General features: G+C 36.2%; 1 protein-coding gene across 3 annotated transcripts in view; it reads left to right on the forward strand.

Annotated features, from left to right (window-relative positions):
* BLTP3B (bridge-like lipid transfer protein family member 3B) overlaps window positions 1–3,857 on the forward strand; it is a 59,618-nt gene extending 55,761 nt beyond the window's left edge. For 2 of the 3 annotated variants that reach the window (XM_074826974.1, XM_074826973.1), the window contains 2 exons: window positions 946–1,115; window positions 1,833–3,857. In XM_074826974.1, the coding sequence (XP_074683075.1) occupies window positions 946–1,115; window positions 1,833–1,958 (296 nt within the window). In that variant the 3' untranslated portion in view covers window positions 1,959–3,857. Of the gene's footprint in view, window positions 1–945; window positions 1,116–1,832 lie in introns of those variants that run through there. The other variant, XM_074826975.1, reaches the window with a different exon arrangement.
* Window positions 3,858–10,606: the final 6,749 nt, after the last annotated feature.

Consider the following 10,606-nt stretch of genomic DNA (forward strand, 5'->3'; position numbering starts at 1 on the left):
CTTAGGGGTATGCTGTGGCATTATTTGCTTGTATTTTAATTAATCCACATTATCTAATACATTGTTTGAGGGTTTAGAGATGTTCCTAAATATCAGAAGAAAAGAGTAATTTAGTGAGAAAATACATAGTTCTAAGGTTTCTTTCAGATCATATTTTTTCCCCTTTTTGCTGAAGTGCTTTGATCCTTATTCTTGTCATGGACTGCTCCGGTACAGTGACTTCAAAGGCATAGGTCAAATGCTATCTGTACTGCAGTGATTTATGTATCTGCAGTGCTACATTTTTGAGTCCTCATGTGTCTGTGTGGTGAGAGGAGAGGGTAATGAACAGAAAACTCTTGTTTAGAAGGAAATGTTTAAAAGAGAAAAAAAAAAAAACAACCCAGAGTATCTTTTAGACTACTAAGAACCACGATCCTAATTTTTTCCCTTGGTGTATGGCAGTGTATTTTAATAGATGTTACAGTGCACTTCAGTTATAAATGCTAGAAAGTTTCATTAATGCCAAGTTGTTTAAGCTATCTTCTAATTTAAAAACTTGATCCCGCAGGTTTATCTCACTGTCTTCAAATGTAATTGCAGTCTTCAGATCTGATTTGGACCTGGAGACAGTGTATTAATAGCGATATTAATAGTTCTCAAACTTCCAGTTATTCAGAATGTGTATTCTGTGGTGATGATATTGGTCGGTCTAAAAATGTGATAATTCTCTTCAAGCTACTTGTTCTCATCCTTCCTTTCCTTTCTGTCTTCCTCCAAAAGGGTATGACTTCAAATTTAAGAATAAAAAAAATTAGATTTTGGGAGGTAAATATAAATGTACTTAATATTACAAGTATATTTGTTTAGGTGGTTTTAATTTTGTGCTGATGAGAATCAAACTTTAAAAAAAAACCCCAGCAAAACCCACTAAGCACTACTCTTAAGTACCTTTCTGTGATATAGACAATCAAAGAATAAATGATGTGTCAAAGATGAAGAATTCAACTAGTGCATTGCAGCAAGCAGCTGGACCTGTTGGACATAAAACACAGGACCAAGCCACGCAGACTACTTGTGAAACTCCCAGACCTTCTAAATCAAGCAGGGATTCAGCTGACTTCCTTAAAAATGAGGTATTAAGAATTCCTTTTGACTCCTCCCCTCCCTCCTCAATTATGTTACAATCATTAATCATTGTAATTGTTACATTATCTGGGGGTGGGCTTGGGGATTACTTCTGCTTAGAAATCTGTTTGAGATGGAAAACATGAATTATGGATATTATAGTATAGTTCAGCACTTAGGCATGCAAAATAAATGTAATACTACTTTCTAAATAGGGTAGTAATACACTGAAGGACTAATTCTCCTTTACATCAAAGGGATTTGTGTAAGGGAGCAAGTCTCTTTTCCCCATCTCCCTCATCCCTGAACAACACAACTACCAAAGACAAAGGACTAGACTGTTAAATCAGACCGTTACTAATCTAGCAATCATACCTGGATTTTGAACTGATGATGACAGAACCCACACATCAATTTGGCTGTTTTTTTCCACTGTGTAAAAATCCATTGCTATAGAGCTCAGAACCTGGTGTCATTTCTACTCCACTCCAGAATGGAAAAAGCATAGCTAAAACATTGGGTATCTTGCCTTTTGAGCTAACTGCATCAGCTCTCTCCATTTTCTACACTCATTGACTGGAAATCAGTTGCAATTGACTTGGCCCCTGCAAACCTGCACTCAACAGTGAATGTGAGCATATGGTGTTTCAAAAGTTACTGTAATGGAAAAAGTTGTCAGTATGCAGGAATACTAATAACCCTCTTTTCTAACCCAATCATTTCAGCTTATTGAAGAAAATGAATGTCTCAAACAGGAACTAGCCAAAGCTAAAATGGCTCTTGCTGAGGTCCAAATGGAAAAAGATGCCCTGCTTCATCGTATAAAGAAGATGAATATTGATCATCAGTAGGACAGTGTTCTGTTGGTGCAAGGCATCATCAACAGAACTTCAGGTGATGGTGGTATCTAAAATACTGTTTGTAAATCGCTGGAAGACGTGGGGGTTTTTTTTGTCACAGAGTTTTTCTCTTTATGAACTAATTACTATTCTGAAATGGTCATTAAACATTGTAACTTTTTTTAGCCCATTTTAAACTGAAATGACTTTGGAAAAATCAGTTTATACTGTACTTTATTAATTTACTGAAGAAAAAAACCATCTACTTTTAATATTATCGAAGGAGATTTTTAAATGTTTTCTGAAAAGTGGATGGCTCAGCAATGAAAGAAGGTGCCTAGGTGCATAACAGAGTAAAATGTACCATGCCTCATTAACAATCTGTACCTCTGTTTGTTAAGGTTATGTTTTATTATTGCCAGAAGTTATCTATACAGGAGGTTACATTTGCACTATAATGATATGGGCTAGATCCTCTAGAATAGTATAGCTACTGAAAATTAAAATACCAGCCCTGAACTGGCCCGAAATCTGTGTAGTTTGCCCAGAGAGGATTTTAAGATTAATCCTCTGGTGCTATAGAGTTCCATATACCCGTTCCATATTCACTCCTAAAATACCACAGTAAATGCTGGAGAATTCAAGTAAGAGGGCATACTACTGGGCTTTCCTTCTGCTGAAGGTCTGCTGTATCTGTACAGCTGATGTAATTTAGACATTCAGACTTTTTTTTTCCTCTCTCTGTAATGAGGATGTAGCCCTGCAAAAGGATCTACCCCTTTGTGAAAGGTGAACTTTGAGCCATTTTGCATGCATGTCTGATTTCTGCACAGCTCATCAGACATGCCCAAGGATTTGGTCCAATGTATTTAAATATGTAATGTCAATACTGGGGGGGAGGGGGGGGGGGATATCCTACAGGGATTCATTAATTGTATATTGCTTTTTTTGATAAAAAAAGCTGTAGAGAGTCATTTAATTACCCAGTGAAATTGTGAGATTACATGAAATGTAATTATACAGTTTAAATCATGGGTGATTTGTACAAATCGAACAATAATTTTCAGCTAAAAACCGGTACGGATGAATAAATAAAAAAGCACAACACTGTAAAATAGAGAATATAAGAGTGTGCTTCTAAACAATTTAGGAAACAACATACAAAACCATACATGCCTGTAAGAGATTGTTTTTGCTAAAAGTAAAAATGACTGAATAATTAACTAGTGACCTTGAATCTGACAAGTGAAAACCTTTTAGTTGCTACCACAATTGTTTCTGCTCCATGGGATGTTTGAGGGAAGTTTTGTTTGTAGATCCAGACAAATCTCAAAATGTATTTAGTATCCTGTGGTTTGACTTTGCATATTCAGGCTGTCAAACTAGTTTTAATTAAAATGGTTTTCATTAAAACTTTTTGGAGGACACATAATTTACACTGCTGAAAATAGTTACTGAAAGCATGTAGATTTCAATCAAGAACTCTGTGGAAGAACTGGTTCAGGCACTATTTTAAAGTCTGCCTTATGAAACCCTAGTTGAAACTCCCTTTACTGCCCATGGAAATTTTTATCTTATTATTCTGAATAAGATGAAAAAATAGACACACAACTGTTTCTAATACAGAAACTAAATATATTTCAAATGGTATTTAAGACAACACAGTATTAAATATGAGTAGTCCAATTTCACACAAATATGTCAGATTCAGGGGAGTTCTCCTCAACTGGTTTAATTCTGATTGGTACTTGTTCTGATTAAAGTCAGTAATTCCTACTCGGTTTATCCCTGCCAAGACGTAGTTAGAATTATTCTGAAGAAAGGAATGTATAGAGTGCTTAGTAGCATGTTGCTGGAATAATACATTGAGAATTGTCTAATTTTTAAAAAGAAATAAACAGCAATATCAAATGCCTGTCGTTATTACTGCACAAGCTAGTACCTGCTTCATTTGACAAAAACCAAACACAAACCAAACCCAAAACAACCACCGAAACCAGCTCTTCCTAGTACAGCTGTTGAAATTCAGGGTATCACTTTCTTGCACTTCATTACAATGGAATACATTTCTATTTCATGGCAGTTTTGCAGTAATGAGCATCATCTGTGGACAGTTCAGAAGAGATGGATGTGCTTGGTTGTGGACTTGACATTACTGAGAGTGATAGTACTGTGTCACTCTGCAATGAGGGTTTTTTTAATTGAAAAAATACAGAGGGAGAGTTAGGTTAATGTTTGACAGTACAAAGTTAAACTAAGCATTAATAGGTTGTACTAAAAATAGCCGTTAAGGGCCTCAGATTAAATAAAAAGGCTTCGTTCATTCTCAGGGCTCTGCTGGTGTTCAGAACCTCCTTAAATCCTAGATACAAGATGTGTACCATCAGTAGAGCCTCTTGAATGAATCACCACTTTTATTCTGCAAAGAACTAAATGGTACAGTTTGTAGAACTTCAGTGTACACAGAAAAATGACTCCAGAAGTCTTGCAGGCAAACTGCTACCAAGTTTTATTTTCCATTTTCTATGGAAACTTAGAGTAGTCTACAGATTATCTTAACACTCATTCAGCTTGTTTAGAAATACTGTTTTAATGTCTAATAAAGCTTTCAAGTTAGCTCACCTTGAAGAAAGAGGCTTTGCCCTTCCCCAGGCTAGGTCATTGCATCATGCTGGCATGCACTGTCCCAGTTCTCACAGTAACTCTAATGTTGGTAAGTACCAATTTTAAATGAAAATTATGTGGCCTTACAGAATTTCTTATAAAAGGCCTGTTGGAGAGGCGGCTTTGTAGACATCATGCCTGTTCTCTGATGTCCCAGCTCTGGCTTCATGACAGTAGCTATTCCAGTCCCTGGATTAAACCTGCCATGGATGTTGGCACAGGGAGCCATGGTACTGGCTTCGAGGGAACTGATGCTTCCCCACTCCCCGCCCAAGTCCTTTATTTCCTGGTTCCGTTAGCCCTGTCTGTATGCTGCCTCCCCTAGGAATTGACTTGGAGTCTTAAACTGGGATCATAATTCATCTCTAAAGGATAACTGCTAGTTACAGAACACTTGTAAGTCTGACAAGATAATGGTTACCTTTAGTCATAATAAATTCATAATAAATTTAAGGGGAATGTGATAATAAAGGTAAGGACTTTATCAAATGTCTACAGTTCCAAGAGTACAAAATGTGTGAACATATCGCAGAAGCAAACGCCTTGCAGCGACCAGATTTCAGGTAAGTAATGATGGAGAAAATGGTTTCTATATAAACGTGTTTGTATTGGTCTAGTTCTTAAAACCTTCATCAATAAATGCTTGAAGTAGATTTTCAGGGCACTGTTGCTATCTGCAAATTTTAGAGAGTACTTCAGATTCTGATTCAGCTGTTGATACAAATTAGTCTTTATCTATTGTAGGAGCAGAAAATGACCTTGCTAGTATGTTAAGTAGCAATGAAGTTGTGGGTACTTGCTGTGAAACCCACTAATTCATCCCTCCCAGTAGGGAAATGAGTCTTTTGACAGTGCTGCAATATAACCTTATCTTTTTTTTTTTTTTCCTTCTGACCTGTGCTACTTTTGCTGACTGTCTTCTGAATAGCAGCCCCATTTCCTCTGCCTCAGTGCAGATACCCATCATTGTGAACCTACTAGCGGGTTTTGTAGTGCTGAAGCACATCTCTAATGTATTGAGGCAAAGACATGGCTTCAAACAGTGCAGGAAATCTGCCCAAAGTGCACCCTGTTTAGTTTTGTGCTAGTATACCACCTGATCTTGTATTACTTATAAATGACATGGAATCTGAAAGCATGAGTAGCACAAAGATCATGTTAATCAGTATCAAGGGATGCAAAAAATCTGTAGTGAAACACTAGGAATAGTGGTCTTGTGCTGGAGGGACAAAGCTCTGTTTCTCAAATTAAGAAAAAGCTTAAATTTTAAGATTAATAGTAAATAGAAGCTGAGTAGTTACAATTCTATGTACTTTTTAGTGTTCTTATATAAAAACTTTAAAATCTCACATTTCTAAAATGATTTTGTCTGAAACTTGTTTTAGTGAATTATTTAAGTTTTATGGTCTCCTCATTGCATATAGAGGGCCAAACCTGCTGTCACTTTAATGTAGTAATTATGGATTTATGCAAGTTTCAAGCAGCTTAAACTGCTTCATGAGCGTGAGCAAGGGTTAGACACTGTATCTTTGAATTGTCTGGTTACTAATTAAAATCTGCTTATTGGCTATTGTGTATTTTGGTTATAAAAAATCAGAAGAAGTTTAATTATGAAAGGTATTTTCTGAACACTTGAAAATTAGTACTTAAAAAATATTTTTGCAACTTCCAGCTTCTCAGATACTATAGAACATCTTGCAAGTGTGTGTCACACTACTTTCTAGCTGAAACAAGTTGCAGGAAGTCAATCTTCAAAAATCAATTAAACTCTTGATAGCCTGTGTTCTCTCCCAGAATAAGGGGAAGGTTCTGCATCCCAGAGAGATGAATCTCTCGTATTGACAGCTACTTAAATGGGTAAATATTAACTTTGTTAAAAGGTCATTTTGGTTTTGTCACTGCCCAAGCCATACCTAACCAGTTACATTAAAGTATGTGTATTTTGTTATTTCTTTGCTATCTCCTGCCTTTCTTTTTGTTGCCATCACTCATTTTAATAATACAAGGAGTATATGTATTTCTTAAAGCTTTCCCAAGGAAATCTCAGTATTAAATCTTATGTTGTCTAAGAATTTCCTGAGAGCATAATTTTGGAAGTAAAAATAAGATGCATTACAACTAGGTAAGAAACCATTGAAAATGCTGATTGATTTATAAGGTATACAAGAAAAGGACTAATGCTGTAGCTTCTGTAACAGTAGTCTGGTAGTGTGTGGAGCATATTGCATGAACTGGTTAATGTAGTTCTTCAAGGTTACGGTATGTTTGAAACCACCATGATTTGATTTGAGTTAGATAATTGGTAAGTGTTTTAAACATTTGACAGAAACACGTGAACAGATGAGCACTTCGGAAGTGGTAGTCTGAGCCAGTAAGTGCTGAATAAAGAAGCAGCCTCTACACAACTTATCTGTGAACAAATCTGGATGTCTTCACATTGTCTGTAAACCTTAATACACCATTACCACAGAAGGTGCAACTGTCATAAATACTTTTATCACAGTGTAATTATATTGTTCTAGAAACGATTGACGTTTTTGAGCACTAGAAAATACCTTTGCAAGGAGAATTATCATGTTGAAGGCTATGATGGTTAATGTTTTACTAATAAGAAAAACAGTGCTTAGCCAGTTCTCAGAATTACGATTTTCTCAGTCACTCTCCTAAACATGAATAAACATAGTGAGCAGAACTCTCCTCCCGCAGCCACCGCTAGATGGCAGTCCAAGAAGTCACTTGTGGCTTCATTTCCCCGTGGGTACCAGTATGTCTTGTTTCTTGACTCATGAACGGTCTCATTAAACTAGAAAATGTCAGGATACAATTTGGAGGTTTTTTTAAACTTTTGATGATTAATTTTATAACATGATTTTAAATCAGGCTTTTTTCACCTTTAATTTAGATATCTTTGTTTCTACTGCCTTTATGGCATATTAATGTTTTCCTCTTGAAATACATCATATGAACTGTCTGAACATTGTTAGAAGAAAGACTTTCCTCCCCCCTTTAGGTTTAAATAAATTCTAAGAACATATTTTGGTACTTACTGTCCCTTTTATGATAAAATGTTTATCATATTTGTTGTGCTTCATTATTATCTGTTAAAAAGTTTAGGAAATTTTTCTGGTTTTTCTATCATTGCATAGATGAACAACTCCACGTTGGTATCATCAATTTATTTGTTCAATTTCCTCGCTAACTAGAAAAAACTCTGATTTTTTATTTTACTAATTTTTAATAAAAGGAGCATATATAGAGGTTTCCTATGTTTCCTTGGGAATAACCAAATGTAATCCTTTACAAATGCTTACCTTATCCAGCTTCACCAGATAGTAATCTAACAAGATAGTTTATATTAACACCATAGTGTATGGTAAGTGATCTGGAGTAATTTCTTTTTGTATCCTGTTTGGTTATTCAAAAACTTACAGGCAGAATGACTAAGCAGAGAGAAAACCAATCTATATAAAATCTACTGTAGGAATGGGGTAGCTTTATTTTTGTCAAAGAGCTAGAGAAAATAGCACAGAAAGCAGATGTCTTTTCATTCCTCTGGAATCTTAATGTGGTTTGTTCCTTCCACTTATTTTTTAACTTTACTTCTAATAGGAGACTGCAACTCAGGATAGGTATGATGGAGAGGTTTTTTTAAGGTATCGTCCTGGAATGCCACATACTAGAACATGTTGCAGAATTTGACAATATATGGGACACCAACACAATCACAGCCGCCTACCTGAACTGAATTTGGTGTAGAAATGAGGTTTCTCTGGTAAACCAGAGTCCTGAGAAATCATTTGCATCTAAACCATAAGATTCAATATTTCTGCAGTATTCACCAAAAAAATACAGACTTCTTGAGTACTTGAAAATATTTATACAATAGCTTTCTTAAAAATGATAAAAAAATACATCATCTCCAGCATTTCATTTCCTATCCAGGAGTAATGTAAGAAATAAGTTGCAAACAGACATTGAGAAATTCTTTAAAGCAGTATCAGAGCTATTTGCTTTAACTAGATCCTAAATCCTACCAAATCACTAACAGCTGGTGACATGGAACTCTCATGGAAAACTGCAAGTTAACTTTCCAACTCATATTCATCTGAAGATGCATCTGAGAGTGGCCATGACCTGAATGGTGAGGTTCTTAAACCTTCCTTTGGAGTTATCAGAAGCATTTTCAGCTTATGCAATAGGAAAGTATCCCTTCAAAGTCATAACATTAAGAAGATTTAAAAAGACTCCTTGAAATGGGACTTGACAAAATATTTCAACAGGCAAAGACAACGTAGAGTTAATCTCTTTTGCCTTTCCATTATGCAAAACACGTCCCTTATTTTTAGCTATTGTAAGTTACTGCTGTCAGGAAAGAGGAAAAAATGAGAGTGTTTGAAATAAGTGTAGGGAAAACAGTACACTATAACAAATTCTGGGCACCTTATTCATGAAAACTTGTTCCTATGTGGCTGAATAGCTGTCATCCTTAATGTCATTGTGGCTGCCTTTTGACTCCAGCAGCTGTAGATTTAAAGCAAAATTTTTACCTAGCAGCAATTAGTGATTTATAGGCAGTAATAGATTTTTTTTTTTTTCTTCCCCATCTAGTGATATAAACTTGAACATGAGCAACAACTTACTGTATGTAGTACGTGGCTACTAACTGACAAACACTGCCATAATCTCCCACTTTGCTGATGTCCCTTCACTTTAAGGACACTTGGAAACTTCTTCTGCCAAGCAGGAGAACCTCCATAAAGTAAGATTTACGAATAACAGACTTAATTATATCAGATACTGTGAGATCTCACCCATAGTACTGTTCCTGAGATCCATCAGAAATGGGCCTGCCAGAAGAATCTGAGACTTCAGAGCACTGGAGGTGAAGTTACTGAAGTTAACTGAAGCCACACATACTTAGAAAAGGATGAGGCAGAGCTGTAACTCGAACATGGCATAAGCATGATGAACATTTTCACTACAGCCATCCTAATAGGGTAATCTTCCCCGTGAGAAATACGGAGTGATATTAAAGAAGAGAAGGAAGTAGAAAAGAGGGACAAAGAGAATTTTTATGAAAGGAAGTTTTAAAATTGTGGCAAGAGAGAAATGCACAATAAATGAAGACATGCTGAATTCTAAATCAGGTGTTATGAGTGTTTAGATACCACAAAGGCACGTATACACAATGTACTTTAGATCAGGTACATTACAAAAAGTACCAAAAGATTAAAAATAACTGGAAGATGTGATTTGATGTAAAAGTTCTACCTGAAACAAAAGAAATTTACTTGGCTTCTACAGCAAATCTGAATTGTTTCCTTGCTAAAAACGGTGGTGGTGGGGAAACAAATTGCATCATAAAACGGTATTAGGCTAATGCAGGGTCATATCTTACTGGGATATTGCTCAGAGATGATGAAATACTAACATCATGTGGTGGTTTAGCCCCTGCCGGGGTCTGAGACCACATGGCTGCTGCCCCTCCCCCACAAAGGGAGTGAAATACAAAGCCCTGGGCTGATATAAGGAGAGGTTTAATACAACAGTGCAACGGCAACACAACAAAAAATAACAATAAGAATAACTGTAATAACAATGAACAGAGCAAAATATCTACCAATACAGCAGTGAGAACAGAGCAAATCCCACAGTACACGCGGTAACCCCTTGTCCTGCTTCAGCGCCAGGATGTGATGTCTGCAGGGTATCTGAATAACCCGGCTAGAGCTTCCCCCCCACTGCTGGGGAAACTTAACCCTATCCTGGCTAAACCAGGACACATCAAAATAAAACTGGGGAGTTCCATATTTTGCTGTTTAAATCTTTAAAAAGTTTTATGGTATCTTTACCGTAAAAAGGAATGATGTGATAAAACAGTAGTGTCACAAACTCACTAATTTGCCATTACAGAACCTATTTTCAAGAAACTACAATGCTTGGCAGGTTTAGAGGTGTGAAAGAAACAAACGTAGGAAAAAATCCATCACAACAGT

The sequence above is a fragment of the Strix aluco genome, chromosome 5 (assembly GCF_031877795.1).
Source record: "Strix aluco isolate bStrAlu1 chromosome 5, bStrAlu1.hap1, whole genome shotgun sequence".
Lineage (NCBI taxonomy): Eukaryota > Metazoa > Chordata > Aves > Strigiformes > Strigidae > Strix > Strix aluco.